The following is a 22,274-nucleotide window of genomic DNA, read 5'->3' on the forward strand; positions in this document are numbered from 1 at the left end:
CTCAAAAGGAATTTAATATTCCTCATGGAACTTTTGGAATTTAGAGGTGGTTGTTTTACGTATGGCAATACTGGAAGTGGGCATTGTTCACAACTTCTAGAATATGAATTTGCTGCTGATTTAAATTGTAAAAGAATCCTTGCTACCGAGAAATCCATGTACAAATTTTACTGTTCATTTGTTAATGTGTTAGAGTAAAACTAATCTGAGTATTAAATATGTGCCTGATGGGTTGGTATTACCATTTTAAAAATTAGTTTTCATTATCCATGCTGCTTGTATCAATAATTAGTGGTTGACCTTTCCTTCTTTTTTGGTAGGGTAATCTAATCTTTTTTAAAATCATGTTGTGCTCTGTACTGTACGTCACTTGTTTGGTTTTGGGAAGTGGAAAGGATAAGGAATAAATGACGCGCTCTAATGCATCTATTTGTCATATGTGTCACAATGCCACTTAATGCTAATCTAATGAAATTGAGGATATCGTGATTGCTTAGCAGTGCTGGTTGCAGAGACTGAGGTTGTTCTTTGTGAAATAGTAGAAATAAACCAGTAAAGTCACAAAGACCTCAAAGTCTTTTTAAAGTTACATAGCAGCTGTAATTTTTGGCAGAATATGAAAAATGATGTGAGAAATGAATCTAAAATTAGCTCCAGATGTATACAGATTGTTCTGGGGTGATAATTACATTTTTCACTTTGAATTTTCCTAATTCAAAGAGGTCAGCATGGCAATCACAGAAGTGATTTATTTTGTTAAGAAGTGAACTGTCTTTTGCTACATGAAAGCTTGAGAGATATGAAATTGAATTTCAAGCCGACATTTTACAGATACTGGGAGGAGATGGGGTTGAGCTTGATTGATTTTTTTCTTTTTTTTTCTTTTTCTTTCTTTTTTTTTTTCCCCCCCAAGATAGGGTGGGAAGTGAAGTGATATCCTTTTTCTAAAATTTTAATTAATTTTTAAGAGGAGATGGAGAGGATGAAGTGCCAAAGATCAAAAGATCAGGTCAAAAACTAGTTTTTAATCACATAAATAATGTGGCATAGTTACAAAGTAAGTATCTGCAAATTTGATTTAAAACTTCACAAATTTGTCAGCCATCATTTTATGAAATTGAAAGATTGCTCTGATTAATACATTTGCTGTTTCTTTGTGCTAACCTCTCGGAAATTTTTTTAAACATTGTATATGTGATGTAAGCACTTAGATTTTTTTTTTTTCTGAAACATCTGAATTTTTTCTGATGTTTATTTAGATTTGTGGCTGAATGTTTTGGTTTTTTTCTCAGAAGTGCAAAATGGAATAATAATATTCCACAAGTAATTTTTTCATAAAAATGTGAAAATAAAGTTCTTTCTCAGGTGACGTGATTTAAAAAAAATTCAAGATACCATTTTGTGAAATTATTTGTGACACCTGGTTAATTTCTCCTCTTGTTTAAGATTCATATATTTAGGCATATGGAAAAAGGCCATTGCTTTTGTGTTTTGGTTTTGTGTTTGTATGTTGATACATTGTTTTACGTTTAACACAAGGTATAAAGGGAAACAGGTGGTCTGAGATACAGACAAAAGGCTTTTTCTAAGACAAAACCAGTTGTGTTTTTTGATAGACACGCTACATTTTGAGACGTGTCTCTGTGTGTATACTTACATTTATATAAATCTATCAAAACATAAAGAAATCCTTCATTTAATATTAGTGCAAAGTGTTCCTGCTTATTTGACATTAATATCATTTTTGAAAGAATCGACGTTGCATTCAAGGCCACTTTATAAAAGCGTTGTGTTGCTCATCCTAATTCAGTCTGACACACATTCCAATAACACTACCTCCCTTCTAGGTTTAAAACTAAATTTATGGCTGAGCATTGTGAAGTGCATCATTTAAAAATGGTTTCAACCCAAAACATCTAATAAATAAATAATGTGTATGGCTACTCAGTAGCAGACTTTCCAGACTAGAAATCATTCCATCGGATACTCAACAGTCCACTATCGGAGAGGGCTGTCAGATAAATCTTATAGTAGCTGCATTCATGTCCTGTAAATCACATGTTATTGTCTGAGCCTTCTGCCAGGTCATCTATTCTTTTCCCATTTATCAGAAATGCATACAGTACAGTGAACCTAGAAGCACCATCTAGTCTGGCCTGGCATCCTGTCGGGGTAATTAAACCAGCCAAAGAGAGAAGTCCTGTGTCTATTATCCCTTTTAAATGAGTGACGTCGGGACGTTAAAGGTTCTCATATGCTATTGTGGGACAAGGCTTCTGCGTGGGGAAACTGTGATACCACCCCTGGATAAAGCATTTTCATCTAAAAAGGCTCTCACTCTATGCCTAAAACGCGAAGGGGCACATATGAATTGAGTGCATGTTTAACCATAAAGCAAATATTCTACTGTGCGTCCTTTCATTTGTCAGGTGTTTTCCTGAAATGCATGACTAAGTAGGAAAACCTGTGATCTTCCCTACTCTCTCACGAAGGTATTAAAAACATTTATCCGTTGCTCACATACATGAAGCGTTTGTCCTATTATTGTAGCTCCCAGGTGAAGAGGTACAAAAATGGGTGAAATAGGCTCCATAATTTTCCATGATGCCTTTGAATTTACAGAATTTGCAGCACTTGAAAAATGCTTCTTGCTGTAGTAAATCAACTGAATTGTCAGTGGAATATGTGTAAGAGAACAAATTAGGTGGTTCTTGTCAGATCCATCTTTGACAAGAGCTTTTTTTCTACTGAATCTAAATTTTCTAGACCATAAAATAAACTTACACTAACCGACTAAAATACTGTTCAGCTCTTGTGTAATTTTCTAAAAGTGGTGGAATGCCCCCCAAGCTTTTTAAAAGTTTGCAATTAAAAATTAATGGATACTACAGCAACTTTTGTGACTCCTCCACCACCACTACTCTCATGTACTCTCTGCTTGCTGGTTCAAAGTGTAAAGGCTTCCTTCCTCTGCCCCCTGTTGTTTTCAAGGGATTAAGGGCACATTCTTGATAGCTGATGGCATATATAAAACGAAGACCAATGTTTTAATACATTTAATCTCTAGGCATTTTATCTTCTAGAAATATTAATATGATATATTGCAATATAACTACATAGCTGTAGCTATTAGATTTATATTGGACCTTGATAAAGTATATCTTTCATGGGGAGATGGAAGAGGGAAGCATAAACTCTGATACTCCAGATATTTTTGTGTGCAGTGATAGCATCTGCTCATATGGCCCAATGAAATATGATTATGGTTGAATATGTCATGCGTTGTGCTGATAGTTTTTGGAGTTATTTTTTGGAGTGAAAAGCACGATCCAAGGCAGTGCATGTGAATCTTAAAAATACAGTAGAGGCTGATTAGTAGTATTAAAGCAGAAAAAATTACACTGTCAATATTGGTCTTAACTGCCTGTCTAGGCAAACTTACAGGTCTTCATCTCTTTTTTTCTTTTTTTTTTTTTTTTTCTTTTCTAACTCAACTCATCAAACAATTATCACTGGTTAAATGGTGAAATGTTTGCAAAAGGTTTTTTAAGGTGATCTTTCATATGCTACTAAATCACTTTGCTAACGGATTTTGTTGCTCATAAAGTAGTCAATATTCATCTTTCGCATGGGCAGTATCTTAGATGCATCATCTCTCTTACTTTGATAAAGACTTACTTAAACAATATCAGTCATGCACCTGTGCAAACAATATGATAGTGTATTCCCCCTAAGGAAAAGCATTAGGATGGTAGTTAAGATTTTAATTTTTCAGAGATTTTTTTTTTATGCTTGTGCGCACACACACAGAGTACTTAAATGTTTGTAAAATGCAATAGGATCTTCAGGCTTTTCTGGGTATCCTGTGCTCAGAAAAAAAGCTTTGTATCACCGATCTAAATTCTTTACGTCAGGAACGGATTTCTGCAGCGTGTTCTAAAATGCGGTAAGCCTTTGAATTACTTGGAGGTTTTAGTTGATGTAGAAGATGGCTGGTTTTCAGTGTTTGTTACTTGCAGAGAACATGCATTATACTGATGCTCTGTGATCTGCACTGGTTCCTAATTTACTTTTAAGTGCAATTTGATGTGATGGATAACTGTAGCGATCGCTATGAAGTTTTAATTGAATTGGGTGTAGGTTATCTAAAGAGCTATGTCACTGTGATACCATGGCAGTTGAACTCAACAGAAGCACTAAAACTCTAACAATATCCTGGTTTAGATACGAAGAGAATGAATGCTGTTGGAATACTTTTTATGTGGCCCAAGTGTTAGATGATGACATTTTAATCAAGATCATATTTTTCCATCTAATCACTTTGTGTTCTAACAGCTGAAAATAAGTTCAAAATGAATTTAATAATGGTTTTAATCTATGATCTTAAAGATGTGTATGTTTTCGTACAGAGGGTAGATTTTGTAGGGATTTTGTAAGCTGCCAAATGACTTTCTATTAATTTTAATGCATGTTCTAATTTCATTTTAAAAGCCATTTAGAAGATGTCAGGAGCTGGAAGTTTTTCTTTTTATACTGTGTGAACTTCTGCCAATAGGATCTTTGTTTTTGCCAAAGATGAATGTAGCTGTATGTGAGTAAAAAAAAAAAAAAACAAAAACAAAAAAAACCCCCACTTCGGTAATAGATTGCTTTTGTGGTAAAATTGTAGAAACATAGTTTTATTAAGCAAATTAAAAAAAATTTAGATCTTAACAAATAAAAATAGAAAAAAGGGCTTCCCAAAGTCTAAATTGTTAAGTTCAGGGGAAGATGTTGTATGAATTGTGCCCATAGGTGTTTGTCTTGTATTACTGACTTTCTTTGCAGTGTTATGAAGTATTCAGTGTGTCTAGTTTAGTGTGAAGGCACTGTATTGAGATGCACAGAAAAATACTTTATTTGCTGGTGTGCCAGAGACTTCATAGTGTACTTTGGGGGGGGGGGGCTTGTGCTTTTTTGAAGAGTTTAAAGATTGGAAGAATGCCTGCCAGCCTAGCTTTTTGTAGAGATGAGTATTCAAGCTCATTTTACTCGGCTGTGGAATATTTAGATTCTGAAGCTGCCTCAGGTCTGCTTCATACCAAGTGATGTAAATCTTAACATTTGAAAACATGGGATTGCCAAGCATGTTATTAATTGTTATGCAGGCAGTAGTAGGAATATTCCTAGTCCAATTTTGTAACAAATATTGGAAGGCCCTTGTAACTTGTATACAAAATGGAACATTCTTATACTATTCTTGGAGATGCTGTTGAATGGAAAGTGGTTGGGAAATGTCTGTTGAGCTTTATGTACAGTGCTACTTCAGGATACTTTCAGTGAAGAGATTTTACATTTTTGAAGAGGAAATAGTTCATAACTTGTTATTCTTTTCTCCCTGCAATGTATATTTTAATCTACAATGACTTTGCAGGATGGAGACTGTGGTAAAAACTAGAGAGAGGGGAAGGTAGGTCCCCCAGTAGCCAGGGGCCATGACATCGAAGTGCTCTCCTGGGATAGAAGAGATCTAAGTTTCAATTAATGTTTCAGGTAATAGTTATTATTATCCCTAAGTAGAATAATCTGTCAGACAAAAAAAATTCAACATATCCTCCCAAAGTAGTCCAGAAGGTTGAGGGCATTTACCAGGCATATGGAAGAGTCCAGTTTTAAAAGGAATTAAGCTCGCTCAATCTGTAAAAGCAACATTGTGATTCATTTGTGTCATCCTCTGTTGCAGTTTTCTTCTTTGGTTGTGATATATGAAGACATCAGTTCTTTTCTGTAAGGTCTTGGGGATAATGTTTAGGGTTTCTGCATTCTCCTGTGTTGCAAGGCACTTGATATCAACAGTGTGAGCTGTTTGGCTAGCGGTCAGTAGAAATTGAATGAAAGGCCTTGGAAGATGTGGGAGGGCACTGGCTATGGTAGCCAGACTCCTTAAACGCAGTCCTTTAGTGCTTGCATTTTAGATACTATCTAGTCAGCATGTTTCCTTCTAATGAAACAAAAGGTTAAATTATCAAATCTGTTGTCTAGATCGCTTGGATTCTTCATTACGCTTGATACATCAGGGGGGTTTTATGCATGGTGTAGCTTCTTTCCTTCCCGAGTGGGAGTTTTTCGTCCATCTCTGAGGATCTCACTTTGGGTGCTGAAAATGTGTATTGACAATATTTATGCCTGGTATATGTCACTGGGCAGAGTATTTGGAATAATTACACATGGATTACTTATGCCATGGATATTTTGCTGCTTGCTTCATTGAACTGTGTTATACATTCTAAGTGTTTGAAACTGGAGATCAGTTTGGTAGGTAACTGTCTGAAGTGCAAGTCTGATAAGATTGAAATAAATGGAAACAGCTGGGAAAACCTTTTCTTTGAATTGGAGTATGTGGAAATTACTTTTTAAATTAGCTGCGTGGTTTTATTTTTTCTTTGACTTAAGCAGTATGTAGATTTTTGTCTCTCCAGAACTAGATTGTTGTAATATATTCTGTGTGAAACTCCAGGATAATGTAAAATTTGTCTGTTGGAACATCACTCCTACTTTGATTTCCTGCTGCTTTCTAAATTTTTTCAAAGTTTAATTGCCTATAATTGCCTGCAATATTTAACCTGTTGAATTCCATGGAATTGCTTGGAGAGCACTCCTAACGTGTTTAAATAGGAGTTTCTTTCAAATTCCTATTATTCTTCATAATAATCGCTAAGGCTTGCAATTCTCAGATCCTGCGTTAGTTTGCTATGTTTAAGATATGTTTGAACTCTGTCTTTTCTCTTAGGTGTAGTTGCTGGCTTCAGGAATAATGGGCTTTGTTTACTATTAATATGGCCTACAGATAGGGAGTTGAAAACATCTGTGTCCATCACTGGCTAAAATAAAAAAAAAAAAAAATCTGATAGAATACTGTTTCTGCATGGGTCTATGAAGTGGATGTATATTGACAGCTTGCTTAGCAGTGGAAATCAAAGTTTATAATTTAAACTTTGCTTTTGCCTTAAGTGTGGAAATAGATTGGAATGTATTGGGAACGATTTGCAAATACTGTATGAATAATAAGTGACCTTTTCTTGACTTAATGATGCAATAAGCACTTTATAGTTATACCCTGACAGGTGGTGGTCACAGTAGTTAAAATGTGTGAGCTAGTACTTTGGCTTTATCTCCTTATATCTTTCCATAATTCTTAGTCTAGGAGGATATTTTAAGGGTTTGCCCACTCCCTGGTTTGGATATGAAATGCATGATGTGGGATTTCTAAGATGAGCAAAAACAATGATGTGTTATATTTAGTATGAGAAAAACAGAAGAATACCTGATATGTTATACTTTTATTAAATGGAGTTGATATTTCTGCATGTTAGATATAAATAATTGTGAAAGCGATAAAAGTGGCTTCCTAACTAAAACTTGTTTTATCTAGGCCTACTTTTGACCCTCTGCAATTTGCAGCTACTGTATTTTGAAGTGTTCAGCAAAAGCAGGCTGCATCAGCTGCAGCTGCAAACCAAGAAAAGCAGTGTGGAAGAACCTGTGTTTTTTTGATTTATACTACACAGCTGTTTTCTGGAAAGGAATTTTTTGTGATTTTGAACCAAAAAAAAATTCTATGTAAAGAAGTTGGGATGTGTGCTATTTATTAGACTAAGAAGGTGTGCAGGGAGGTACAGGTGGGTAGGTGTAGTAAAGCTGTAATATTTTGGTAGGGACTGATGTGAAGCATTGTTTCTTGGGACAGTATACTTGGAGAAGTCAACGTGACTTGCAGAGTTGGGATAGAGGTAGAGTCAAAACATGCAAAACTCTTCTTAGAGATAGTTTGCCACATTGGAGTGGAGAGAAATGAACTTTACTAGGCCATCTTGCTAAAATATAATTGTTGCCTACAGTAAAGTTCTGGGGGGAACATGAGAATTTTTCCTCCCTGATTTTCTTTTTTTTTTTTTTTTTTTTTTTTTTTTAAAGTGCAGTCTTTAGTGGTTGTTCCGTAGGCTTTTCAGATATTATAGGCTCTTACTAAGAAAAATTCTCTTATAAAATGAAAACTACTTTAATTTGGTCAGGAATCCAGGACATGCTTTTGGTGTGAGTTTAATGGAAAACATATCTGCTAAAGCTAAACCTATTAGCCTTTAGAACTGTGTTGCTGAGAATTTGTATGATTAATGCATACATTTTTATGTTTAGAGAGGAGAGTGGATTGTCTAATGTACATGTGAATCTTGGGGGTGCGACAGGGGAACAGGACAGCTTCATTTCCATGAATGTACACTGTTGCAGATGTTCAAAACTAAGGGAACATAATTTAGCTACAGAAGCAAGACTTTTCTGAAGAAAAAAGGCATCCTGTTGCTTCACCAGCACACTAGGACTTAAAAAAACACCACCATTTAAGGTGAGTTTTGTGCAGTGAGAGCACACCCTGTGGCTTAGCAGTCTAGTCAGAAGGATGATACCATGCTGACTTTATAACTAGATCTTTGAACAATATTCTCATGGGTGGTAAATGCAAAACAAAGTAATATCAACTGGCACTTAATTCTGTGAGCTCCCTGCTGATGGGGCTCTGCACTGAAATGGAACTCTTCCTGACAGGAAGTCAGCCGCGAAGTGTGGAGACCTCTGAAAATAAAGTGTGCTTTAATTTGACACCCTGCTGTTTTACAGCTAGTCTGTTTAATTTGAGACTATGGAAAGAGGTTTAGTGGAGGGGAGGGGTATGAGATTATGGAAAGTTCAGTGAGAGGCAGCGCTTGTTGCTGACTTTATACTAATTACAAATATGTGAACAATTTTGTTCATGTTAATAAACCAAACGTGTCTCTGTTTCCAAGCAAAACAGCTTAAGAAACTCACGATTTGGGGAGCAGTTCTGTTTGCTCAAAGTCCTGGCAGGAGAAGCTTTGCACAGTGGTGCTGTTCAGTTTATGGTTTAACCTTTAGTCGTCTTTATACTGATCTGTGCCTTTTTACTTATCTCTGCAACTGGGAAAACATTTGTCTCATCAAAGATGTTGATGATGCACTAATCTTCCAATAAATATTCTAAGATAACTTGTTTAAGAGAAAAAACTCGTAATTCAGATTATGCAGCAATCGATATGATACTGAGGTACATGTCTGTTAGGCATTAGATTCTAGTTCTGAGTCAAATTTGATTCAGAAGAATCAGCTGGTTTTTCCAGTACCCTCTGAATATTTACAAAGATGTTTATTTCTATTTCTGCTTAGAACCAGAAATGGTTATATTTTTCTTTTGGGAAAATTTGCTTGGTGAGTGCAGGGGAGGATTTGCAGTGAAAGGAGCAGAAAATTATTGTTTATCATGTTTATTGTAGCAACATATAGGGACAGATGAGAAGAGAGCCCTGTGTTGCTCGGTGTCATGTAACAGTGGAATAATGGATACCCAGAATATTTTAGTCTAAATGAAGACAACAGATGCAGGATGAGGAAGGGAATATAGTATGCAAATGGAGTGTAATGGAACACACATGTTAGTTTTTTCTGCCTTTTTGTAAAATTTGATTTAATTTGGCTTCCTTTTTTCTAAATCTTTTCCTAAAAGATCTGCATTAGGATAGGATTACCCAAGGGAATGATAAGGGACAGGTTTGGACATCCTGTCTGTAAAGAGGTGGGATTGGTTTACATACTTCGGTTTCATTCCTTCAAAGGTACGATGATAGCAGGAATCTTGTAAATTGTTTGCATGCATTCATTATGAGAGTTTAAATTGAAACTAAGCTACATTTGGGGAAAAGGGTAATATAAAGGGGCTTTTAGTTCCAAAATAGTATTCGCTGTGTATATTGTAGAGTTTTTTATTAGTTAAATTTATTTAGTTAAAGCTTATCAGACATTGAGCAGGAACGTTGCTGCTGTTCGGTGGTGGTGATGATGAATGTTGCTATGGGGGGGATCAGTATATTGCTACTAGTGCAACTGTGCAGCAGTTGCTGTGATTTTCTTGTCCATATAATTAGTAGTCTGCCTTGGAAGACAATTTTTTCTATGCAGTGGTTTTACAAAAATTAAAATCACAGTTAAACAAAAAAGCACTGAAATCAAGAGGCCTTATACTTCTCCTACTCCTCGATTTGTTTTTCTTTCTCCATAAAAATGATGCTGCTCTCCATCTTACATTGTCCCTTTTCTTCACTTCTGATTTTCTGATTCATCTCCTTTGACTTACAGTTTCTTGCTTCCCATTGCTGCATATTTACAGAACTACTTGGTGCTTTGATTTTTCAATTAATGTTTAAGTTTTCTGTTCCTGTTCTTCCTGAAGCTACTGTCTTTCATCTCAGCATTGAAAATAGCCCGTGGTTAAAGAACCTGAAGAGGAAACTGCAGTGGAAAAGGTTTGCTGCTAGATGAACTCAAACCTGACCCCTAATTTCGTTTCAAGAGGAGTCATGGCAACAGCCTGCTAGTGGGAGAGAGAAAGGGAGAGGCTGCCCAGGGAAATTGCTTCCTCCATCAGAAACTGTGGACCTGAAATCAGTGATCCACTCATTCGTTTTTTCCCCGTTCTACTGTTTGTTGCTGTACTGGGAGTGTAGAGGAACTGGAGCTTGACACAGACATATCTGTTTCATCTTAATGTGGCATTGGTTCTAGGGGCAAAGTTTTATTCATCAAGTCATGAGTTAGATCACTAGAAAAGGCATGTAATAAATGATTTTCATATACATGTTCATACTTTTTTGAAAATAGGTAAAAAAATTAAGTTTATGGGTTTTGATGATCTGCAGCTTTTATGCTAGGATAGTTACTACTGATAACATTTTATTTATGCAGTGGTACTTTCATAATTTTATATGAACTTTCAGATGAAGTGATTTAAGTTTTCTTTTATTACTAAAATCCTGGTTTAAGAATATTTGGTATCACCATAAATTCTGACAGCTGCAACCTGTGTTGAGATTTTCTGGCTGTATGTAATTGTTAAAGATTGTATGTGCTGTAATGTTTTATGTAGTGTATCTTGCATAATCCTGTATGTTTTAAGATAGATTTGCAGAGTTTGTAGAGAAGACAACAGTTGTCACTTTTGAGAGTAATCCCGCAGCATAAAAGGCATTGTCTGACAAGCTGACAGGTTTTTTATTTAGTATTTTGCTGAACAGCATAGTACTTAAATATGCAAATGACTCCAGCTCTATATGTGTATAATTTATTTTCAGAATCTATAAAAACTTACTGTGACTTGAACTCAAACTTTTAAGTATTGAAATTAAACTCTCATTATAAGGTAGTTTTAGGCATTTACAACTAACAGCATAATAACAGTTTATAGGAAGCTCTGTTTACATGGAATATCCCAAATGGTTAAACAGCAGGGGAGTCTTCTGCTTTCAGTTAAAAAACTGCTGTTTCTGTATGGCTTATTTACTACTTCTTTAATTCTTAATGTAGTGTGCTGTGGAATTGAGCATGCAAAAGTCAGCAAAGAGTTCTGTTTTCTGCATCTAAGGTTATTACTTGCTGTACAATAATAAAGGCACTATTTTATTGGGTTAGTTGTAATTAACTTCAGCACTAGGCATTGATATAAATCATTCCTAATCTGTTTTCTTTACATTTTCATTCTTTTAAACTGGTTTAACATAGCTTCTTTCTGTTGTCCTTTTACATAAGGACTAGGGTTGTAATTGCTTTTTTGAATTAGGCTGTCGGAAGCTAATGTGCATGTTGATCCAAGAATTGATTAAGGAACACTAATGAATTTCATATAGCACTTTTAAAAGATTTGTAATAAATACTCTGTAATAAATACTCTATAGCAGTGATCTGTTATACCAGTAGAATTCAATAGAGTGTTATGCTGTGCAGCTGGAAAAATATTTCAGTGTAAGAAACTTTGATTCTGTTTCATGGTTAAAATAATAAACAGTTTTGTGGTTATGAATAAAAAAATTGTGTTCCAGCTCTTCCCCAGAGTATATTTTATGAAAGTAGGTATCGTTATTATAATCTTTCGTTTCTGTGTTTTATCAGAGGAAAAATGCTGAAACACTTTTGGTTTTCATTTTTTTTTCTGCTCAGTCTTGGTGTTTGATACCAACTGGGCCGTGTGCCTTTTTGACTGATTTATCAATACGCTAGTGTACTGCGGCATTTTCAGTTGTTCGTTAACAGCATCGGTTGAAACAAGAATGTTATGTGCTCTTTTCAGTCAGTTTTGCAACACTGAACGTGTTTGTTTCTTGAATTCATTGTCTTTTTCAGGGGTAGATAGTCACACATGCGCAATCTCAGCCAACCTTTATAGTTCATTAGTTAGTTTTGATATGAGGGTGTTTGGAATATTTTCCCACAGCAGCGTGCTTGGTGTTATACCTCCACTTGAGAAGCTATCTCATCTAGTTAATTTTTACACAACTTTCTCCTAGAAGACTCATGAAAATTTTTAATACAGGGACTTCACCTGTGTACTGTTACCAGCTGATTTTTTGACAAAAAGCGATCTTTTTATTGGAATGGCAGCAGTAAATACTTTTCATTGTAACTGAGTGTGTTTGATAGTTTAAAAGTCTTATAAAAATAATTAGCTCTTTTATATAGTTCTAATGGCAGCCTTGCAAGTTTCCCCTGGAGCAGTCTCTAATGAACAGGCCTTGATTTTTCCAGTTGGGTTTTTAGATTCCCGGAGGACTTGACTTCAGACCTTGCAGGGCAGCAGCTGCCATTTGTCTTAAGACTGGAGTTGCCAAACAGACAGACCATGTACTAATAGGACACATTTGTACAGCCTGAGTATGTGGAACCCCGATAGAGGCCTAATGATGATCATCTGTTGAGAGCTTGTAGCTGGCCAGGGTTAGAGTAACTTTTATCACCCTTATTGAAATCAAAACCTCTGTATTGATTAGTGAGATAGCTTGACTTGTTACATAGATGCCACCTTAAAGCTTTCATAGATAAACCATTGTATCCATTGTTTACATTTCAAGAAATTCAAGCCTGTTTGATAAGTTTTTCCCCTGACAAGATGTTCTGAATTTCTGGGGTAGTAGTAAATATTTTTGCAAGTGCTCTCTTTTCTCTATGTCAAGATTCAGCAACAGTGCTGTTCGTCTGTAGACAAAGGGCTGTGAATATAATTATTGAAATTTTTTTCTCAATTTCTGATAGTTCGTCCATTATTGATTTATCTTTTTAAAATTTTGAGTATCCACGTATGACTGTGTGTATACCGAATAACATTGTCTCCAAATGTGCTTTTGTGTTACTCTTACATTAAAATGTGTCACATCCGTGCAAGATTTTTCTTTCATACACTACTTAGCACGTGCTAATTTTGGTATTAAATTGCTACATAGAGTTTCTAGATATGATTTCCCATAATTCCATGTTGGTTTTAATTTTTTTCAATGGAGCTTTGTAGATTAAAATAATTTAAGTATGCTTCAACCTTTAAAAGTAATTTATGTTTGCAGATATTCTGCTTAACATGCAGTCTAACTTTTTTTTAATTATGAAGAACCCAGCTGAGATATAATCTACTTTTCACTATATGTTCTTTATTGCTGAGTTCATTCAAGCCTGTAGTAGATGTGGTGCTGAGAGAGTGCTGACACCAAGTGCAAACACTGCTGAAAAGTTCTTGATAGTTTACTTTAGGCACTTAAAGATTAGTATATCTCTCTATGAACAAGTTTTTCATGCAGATTTGACCTTTACTCTAGGATATAATATGTCTCTTAGTCATATGTTAACACATTTTCCCACCCTGCTCCTTAGTGCTCCGTTCATAGTTGTCAGTACCAAAGTCATCCTTCTCCTTTGTTTCATAACTAAAATAAATTATTAAAATTCCACTAGCTTTATGGGAAGGATGGATTAACAAAGAATTTTCTCTTTGCTTGCTTATGAATGTGTATTTTAACCATTAGATATAATTCTTAACTGCGGAATACGTTAACCTTGTTAAAAGGATATTTTTTTCAAGTTTCTGGGAAAAATGAATTCTTAAGGAGTATGCATGTGTACGTATATATGAATGAAAGTAATAGTACAGCTTGCTACAGTTGAAAATAGAGCAGTTTTCATCTGTTGGAAATGTTTTAAATATTCTGTTAAAGAGCCATGTTTAATTGTTTAGCCATCAGACAAGTTGATGGATTGGTCTTGAAAACGTTTTTATATAGCTTGAAGAATACATATTTTGAGTGAATTGTTTGAAATACAATTATATTTCTTTCCTAGAAGTGTACAGGTGAGGAGGAATATATCCATTTGCTGCCTACAGGGAAGCACTTCAAATTACAAACCAACAAAAATGTTTATCAACAAAATTTTCTTGGAGTTTGTTTGAGTGGTTAGAGTTTAGGAATGGCTGTATTGGGTTAGCTTATGGCCCCACCTTGCTTATTGTTGTACCTACAACTGTAGACGCAAAGAGATGCTCAAGAAGAATAAAATAGGACAAGTGTGTATCATACTACTCTGCTCTCCAGCTATTTTCAGCTCTGGGTATTTTCTGAATTGGATGTAGTTGCTGTGCATTTAGTCATTATCAACATATTTCCCTTCCGTGTACTTGTGCAGTCTCCTCTTGATCCGATTGAACTTTTAGTCACCACAACATCCTTTGGAGATAGATTCCACTGATCTGTAATGCACTGTGTAAAGAACCACCTGCACTGTTTTGTTTTGACGCTGGGCCCTACTAGCTGCTGCTTGTAGAAAAGGCTTTTGGGTAGGTCTGTTAGGCTAAGAAAGAAGCTCCTGAAGTATTAGATCTGAATGAGGATTTTCAGCATGAGTAGGGAGCCAAAAACAAATGGAAGAAAATGACTGATCAATAGAGTTGACACTGGAAAATTCAAGTTCGGTGCAGAATTTTTAAAGAATTGTCTGATGATGCCATACAATTAGAGACATACCTTACTTTTAAGAAAGGAAATAGGAAGATCAAAAGATTTTAAATGCATTTGAAGACTGTGATAACTACACATGCATATGTACCTGAAATGAAATAAAATGGGACGTAGAATTATGAAAGATTGTTTTGTTAGACTAATCTCATTGTTGGTTATGGTCTACTGCGTGTTGTGGTCTTTGGCCAAAATGTATTTCCTAGACAAAGGAAATGTAGTAATTTATAGAATTTTATGGTACTATCATGCAACTGATCGTTAGTTGGAATTAATTGAAAAATTCCCACTGTAAAAGAGATTTAAAAAACCCCAACCTGACTCAAACGGGACAACAGTAGGTCATGATATACACCTTGAGGGGGATTATTAGTTCCTGAAGGGAGGGGTTTAAGACCAGTACTGTTTAATGTTTTCATTCAGTGATCCTTGTGCACTCAGTCAGAATGTGTTAATGAAACTTGTTGATGATATGAAATTGGTGTTATAGAGGACTGGGATATAATTTTGCTTATGGTGGGGTTGTGTTGTAGCTACAGGAAATGTAATATGTTATTCCACCTAGAATTAGAATTCAGATGAGGTTTGAAGCGCCATTTCAGGAAAGTATATAGTATTTGCATTTTACCTAGGGTACTTAGGGAAGTGTTTACAGATTCCATTAAGGAAGTAGGTGAAATGATAATGATCTAGGAAATTTCCACATCAGACACAGTATTTGAATAAAATGATTTCTTATCTGTCTCCTTGTAATGGCTGATTTTCATTGTAGCTATTTGTGATAGTGTTTAGTGCTTCTAGGGTTTTTTCCTGCTTCACTATTGAGTGTACAGTGACCAAAAGCATTAAAGGTAGATTATGTCTCTTGGTTACTAAACATTTATAGCTGTAGGAAATGATGGTCAATTAAGTACAGCTTAGAACAGGTATGAAATTATTGACTTTCTTGATCTTCCCTTACAGTCCTTCCTTAGGAAAGTGCTGAAATGTGTTTTGTAGTTATTTAGTTGCATTAGTGGTTGAGTTTGAGGCTTTTAACGTGTTTTTTCCCTAATACCTTTGGGAGATGGATAACTAAGATGTTGATATAATAATGCAGTATGCATACTGAGTGTAATTGTTTGAGAGAGAACATATACTGTGGGGAAATATTGAATGGATCATGAAAGATGATGACCATTAGTCTTTTCTTTCAGCTATTAAAATTAGCTTTAGGGTGTGTTCAGCTGTGATTTATGAAATTGTTTAGACTAACGCCTTCTTTGATGATGTCTGATACAGAGAAAAATGCTGAAAAGTATCATGATAAATGCACTTTCTTTTTACTTTTGGCAACCTCCATCTTCACCAATTAAATTTTCAAGTATGGTAGTGAGCTCTCTTAAAGAGCAGAGCAACAGATGGATAGTGTCATAAATGGAAAAAATTACTTTGCTTTTACTGAGTTTTCACATATTTAAGCTAACAGAATAGTTTCACTTATCATATGAAGCTAAATATTTAGGACTTGATATTACATTGAAAAAACTCTTATAAGGATTAGTTGCATGTGCTATTTTGTTTAGAATATTAGTAGCTAAAAGGCATTTTTTTGTAATATGAATAAATGCTGCTTAAAGCTATTTCAGACATATTCCAGACTAACTTGAAGCCATGTAATGGTGGCCATAAGAAGGCGATAGGGGAGAACTGGGGGAAGGATAGCGGAAGGAATATTGGTAAGATATATGTCGCATTAAGGACCACTGGTGCGACTTGATGTAGCCTCAAAAAAGAAAACCCCAACACCCAAACCCCTCCATACATGATAACATGTAAATGGAACTTAGCTGGTGCTTAGAATGTTGCTTGCCTATTAATGCATATAAACTCGTTATATAAAAAGTAATGAAATACATTTATAATTCATGATGAATAATACATCACAAATTCCAATTATTCTACTCTTAATTCTGACTACTTGAAAATTGTAATACATTGTTGCAACTTAAAAATGATAAAAAAATATGTTGGGCCTGGAACACGTCAAGTGTTGAGAGATCAGAGTTACAATCGCTCCCCTGCATTTGAAATCTAGACCTTTTTTTTTTTTTTTTTTTTGGGGGCAGGATTTAATCTGTAAAGAAACAGCATTGTTCTACTGGCTTTTGTTTATGACTGGTCAAACCTTCATGTCACTGAGAGGTCACATTTTGGCTGTTTTGGAGCTGAGATTTTTGAAAAGAACCACAGTGATGGAACTACTGATGTGAATAATCATTATGATTATTATTTCATGCAACAAAAACAGAAAAATCCAAGGACGTTGATGTGGAAAAGCATATGAAACTTAAGTATCTGTCTGCTTGTTGTGGTTTAACCCCAGCTGGCAACCAAGCACCACACAGCCGCTTCCTCACTCACCCCCAGCGTGATGTGGGAGAGAATTGGAAGAGTAAAAGTGAGAAAACTTGTGGGTTGCGATAAAGACACTTTAATAAGTAAAGCAAAAGCTGCGTGTGCAAGCAAAACAAACCATGGAATTCCTTCACTGCTTCCCATGGGCAGGCAGGTGTTCAGCCATCCCCAGGAAAGCAGGGCTCCATCACATGTAACAGTTACTTGGGAAGATAAATGCCATCACTACGAATGTCCCCCCTGCTTCCTCCTTCTTCCCCCACCTTTATATGCTGAGCGTGATGTCCTGTGGTCTGGCATAGCCCTTTGGCCAGTTGGGGTCAGCTGTCCCGGCTGTGCCCCCTCCCAGCTTCTGGTGCACCTGGCAGAGCAGGGGAAGCTGAAAAGTCCTTGACTGGTGTCAGCCCTGCTTAGCAACAACTGAACCATCAGCGTGTTACCAACATTATTCTCATACTAAATCCAAAACACAGCGCTATGCCAGATACTAGGAAGAAAAAAAAAAAAACAACTCTGTCCCAGCCGAAACCAGGACTGCTGCAGAATCATTCTTCTGTATTAGTTTAAAAGAGTTGTAGAATTCAAATCAACAATTGTATTTGGCCTATCTATCCAAATGCCCCTACATGTTCCTCAAAATACAAGGTTCACACATTCACTACCCTAATTTTTAGCTCTGTCCTATTGCGTCTAGGATTAAAAATATTTGTGTTTTTGTTAACCAATTCTGCTTTATTCTCAGCTTTCAAATGGGGAAAGCAAGCCCTAGGGATGGGTCATCTGGGTTGGTTGCTTTCTAATGTGTCTCTTCTGGGGGGCAGGCAAAACCCACCTACATGTTTAAGAGGTGTAGAATTCTGCTGTAATTCAGGATTCAGTTTGGTGTAAGAAACATGCAGTGCAAGTGCAAATGATGCTGTTACCATCATTTCAGTGTGTTAAAAATGTGGGTGTAAGAAACATGCAGTGCAAATGTGTCTGCTGTTACCATCATTTCAGTGTGTTAAAAATGTGTTGAAATTTTTTGAAACATACTAGGTGTTAAAGATGCAATATTTGGATCATTAGCAGATTTTTTTGAGTAGAGATGGCTATGTGATGCTGAGGTGAGGATTATTACTGGCATACATGTTAACTAGACTTTTATAAGAGATACTTGTGTCTAAAGAATGAGCCTGACATTAACATGGAACAGTTTGTTTCTAGCATTATCAAGGTTCAATAAGGCAAAAAGCATCAGTGAACCAGAATAATTGCATAACGTAGCAAAAGAAAATGATGCAGTTGTTTGAGGGATGTTTTTGTATTTTCTTCTCCCTTCCACAGAGTATGACTTTGAGTAAATGATACTGTTCTGTTTCTTCATGCTGGCAATGTATCCTTCCTGATTAAAACACAATTAATGATTTATATGTTTGCTGATGGTGATGTAAGTTGCTAAAATTTAAAAGTACTTTGTAGCTGAAAATGTTTTTTCTTAATTTTGTTTTTATACAACTGGTTTTCTCTTGGTTTTTTTTGTTTTTCCCAGGAGTGGCAGAACTCTATACAGAAGAATGCTGGCCTTGCCTTCATTGAGCTTGTCAATGAGGGAAGGTAAGTCACAATATTTGATAGCACCTCTGCCTTATCCTTCAAGAAGTTGTGTGGCTTGTAACTTTTTCTTAATATTTTTTCTTCTGCCTCTTCTTATGTCATTTTCTTTGAGTTTTACAAGTGTGATTTCACATTCTTTAATACTTCAGTTCAGTTCTAATACTGAATAGGGGATTTTTCAGAATCTCAATGCCCTTTATTTTCATTAAATATTTCACTTATTGGTGTGTCTTGGATTTTCTTTCTTCTCCTCCTTGTGCACTGGTTAATGTTGAAACTATCTTTTGTATTCAGTTAATCTTTTAAGGAAGGAAATTGATATTTGGAAGACATTATAGCTAGGAATTGTAAGATAAGCCTCCGTCCCAAAAATTAGATTACAGTTTGCTCATTTATTTGCTATCTACCTCATAAAATAGAAAGGAAGAGAGTGCCTTTAAGGTAAAAAAAAAAAATAAAAAAAAAATCTGATCATATTACCAATTAGTTTAATGTTCTATCCATAACTATATATGTATATTACTGGGACTTACAGAAAATGACAGAGCTGGTGATGAGGCCATGCTCTTTGACTTGTAGTGACTATTCAGAACCATCAATGTTTTCTTCATTAGGAATTGATTGTCGAGGCAGACTAAGAGCAATATTTACTTTTTCTAAAGGATTTTTTAAAAAGATGTCTTAATGAGTTAGCTAAGGAGTATTATAAGAAATGCCATTTATCTAAACCTAAATTCTGTTAGTAAGTAACTTGTGCTAGTAAGAACCCCAATAGAAAATACGTTTTACAGGATTAGGGCAGCTACTGAATTAAAATAATTTATCACATAAATTAAAATGCTGTATCAATATCTTTTTATCACTGTAGGAGTAGGGTAAGTGGCTGTGTGGGATTTTTCTTCTAAAATGTGTAGATTTTCTCAAGATACATAGAAATAATGACCATTTTAATGGTTGCATTTCAGTTTATGGTGAGGGAAACACCATTCTGAGGCAGAAAAAACATTTTGCTACTAGTCTTGATCCCAAGGGCCAAGGTAAAGTAACAAGGGTGTTCAGTTACAGTGTTAAGATCTAGCCTGTAGTTGTTTCCGATTATGTGAGGCTGACCTGTCTTGACCTTACTTATAAAGTGCCTGCTATAAATTTGGCCCTTGATTAATGTTTTATTAGCATAGATAACGTAGAGATCCCACACACATGTAAACCACGATGTAAGATTCATCTGTGTAAAATGATTATCATGAACAAATCCGTTGCTGAGACCGAGTTGTAAGTAGCAGTTACCTAGTAGTTATTCAGCTTGTCCAGGTCAAGCTTTCAGAGAGCATTCTGTCAGTAAAATGTTTGGAATTGACTATTTTCTTTTAAAAACCTGCAGTGCCCATCACAGACAGATGGAATCACTCCTCCACCTCCATAAACAACATCAATAACTTATAGTCTAGCCTTAGCAGAGTGGTTGTCTCAGGGACAAATTATCCCTTGAAGACTGAAAAGTGTGGTTTTGGTTAGCAGAAAATATCTAAGTAATTGTTACTTCATTTCATTTCTGACTCGTAGCAGAGTTGTTCTTTTAAAAAGTGGGAACATAACTTTCATTATAGGGAAGAGGAGAGGAGATTAATTTCTTAAAAATAGCTCCTTTTATCTGTCTCCATTTTCCTCCATTGCTGTTTATAGGAGCCTTTAAAGTTATTGCTGAATTGGTCATTGCAGTGCTTTGTGGCTTTTCAGCATTTGCGAAAATGAAACTATTATCCCTCATATGACATGAACTGTATTCCAGAACTACTCTTTTTCTTCTCTTTATGCAGGTTGCACGTTATTTGTCTGGCGTGCATACTAACACTTACACAAACATATTTCAAGTCTTGTATTTTATTGTATTTGTTATTGTTTTATGTATTTTTGCCATAACATTATAATCTTAAAAAACTCCATAAGCTGAAATCTTTAATTAAAACTTAAATTAAAATAGCTGAATGACACTGATTTAGACTTTAACTGCATAATTATATATAAAAATTTGAATTTTTAAATTGTTTCTGTAAGTACTCCAGAAAAGAAGACAAGGTACAAAGGAAATAACTGATTTCTGCATGTAAGGAAGGATATCCGTGGGGTACCATGACATGTGGAGTGTTAGAATGAATATAATTAAGGACTAGAAGAACTGCCTAGAATTTTTGGAAACACAGAATTGCTATTGTCTGCTGCCTTGGTGGAGAAAGTCATGGTCATCGTGTAACATTTGTAAACCAGGGTTTTATTCCCAATGTTTATTACTAATTTTTTGGACTAACAATACCAGAGGATATTCCAGATCGAAGTGTGTTCTACTGTTGTTGTTTGTCAGGCAAATAAGACAACTGAAAAATCTTTCTGGAAGAGAAAGAGGTCTAGAAGAAGATCTAAATCTCTTCTTATACTTGCTTTCAGATGTATTTTTTGCTTTTATGTGAAAGGTATGAATGTACCTCTCTCTCACAGCAGTTGAAAGTTTTATGTTTAGCCCTGCCATGTTTTGGCTAGGATTCCCTGGACAGAAATATGTGCAGAAATTTTGCCTCTGGGACTCATAAGATCTACAGCATGTGTGCTGCATTCAGAATGTGTTGGTCTGAATTTCATCATGTTCACAAGTAACTAATGTGTTACACATATAGTTGCTCCCAGGCTTTCCAGATATATCAGGTCCACTGCACACGTACAGCAGAATTGATTTGTTTGTGCCCAGTGAAATTTTGAATCTTGAACTGAAAAAAAAAATCTCTAAATAGGAGACTAGTATGTGAAAATACAGAACTGTAAACCTACCTAAAGCTGAAGTACACAACTGAAGTCTTTTGAAGGACAGGGTGCAAGCATAGTTTAAAAAAACAAAACAAAACAACTGTGTAGAAAACCAAGAAGATGCACAACCAAAGTGAAAAGCTAAAGGAGCAGGTATTGGAAAATAACCTCTTTCTGTGCATGAAAATGTCAATTTCAGTACATTGCTACATTGAACACGAACCTGTTTTTAATAAAAAAGTATTATTCACTGTTATTGTAATGCCTGGGAACACTCTTTTAATGCTCTTTGAAACCTTGTTAAAAAGGTGCCTGTGCCCACTGCTTCTCTATGTGCTGAGCCATCTGTGCAGCAGAAGTAGAGGTTGCAAAGCACCTTCCTTAGCCCGCTGGACTTCTGTAAGCGCAGGTGCTTCTTCGTGCTTGCATTTCACCTTTGGGTCCTCCCTTTAGGGAGACTCTCTTTTGGAGCCTCAACCTGAGAGCTTACCGATGAGGGAATTTGTTCACTGGAACCATCCTTTAGGTGTGATTTGATTCACTATCATAGCTGGTCCTCTCCTTTGGAGACTTCCAAGGTGTCCCAACAGATTCCTTTTATTCACCCTGAAG

At 35.6% G+C, this 22,274-nt stretch overlaps 1 protein-coding gene across 1 annotated transcript in view; it reads left to right on the forward strand.

Annotated features, from left to right (window-relative positions):
• LOC104127348 (lipopolysaccharide-responsive and beige-like anchor protein) overlaps positions 1-22,274 on the forward strand; it is a gene marked incomplete at its 3' end in the record, with an annotated part of 169,994 nt that overhangs the window by 114,094 nt on the left and 33,626 nt on the right. The window contains exon 34 of the mRNA XM_009640012.1: positions 18,802-18,866. Coding sequence (XP_009638307.1) covers positions 18,802-18,866 — 65 coding nt within the window. The remainder of the gene's footprint in view (positions 1-18,801; positions 18,867-22,274) is intronic.

This window comes from Egretta garzetta, unplaced genomic scaffold (assembly GCF_000687185.1).
Source record: "Egretta garzetta isolate BGI_Z169 unplaced genomic scaffold, ASM68718v1 scaffold615, whole genome shotgun sequence".
Taxonomy (NCBI): Eukaryota; Metazoa; Chordata; class Aves; order Pelecaniformes; family Ardeidae; genus Egretta; species Egretta garzetta.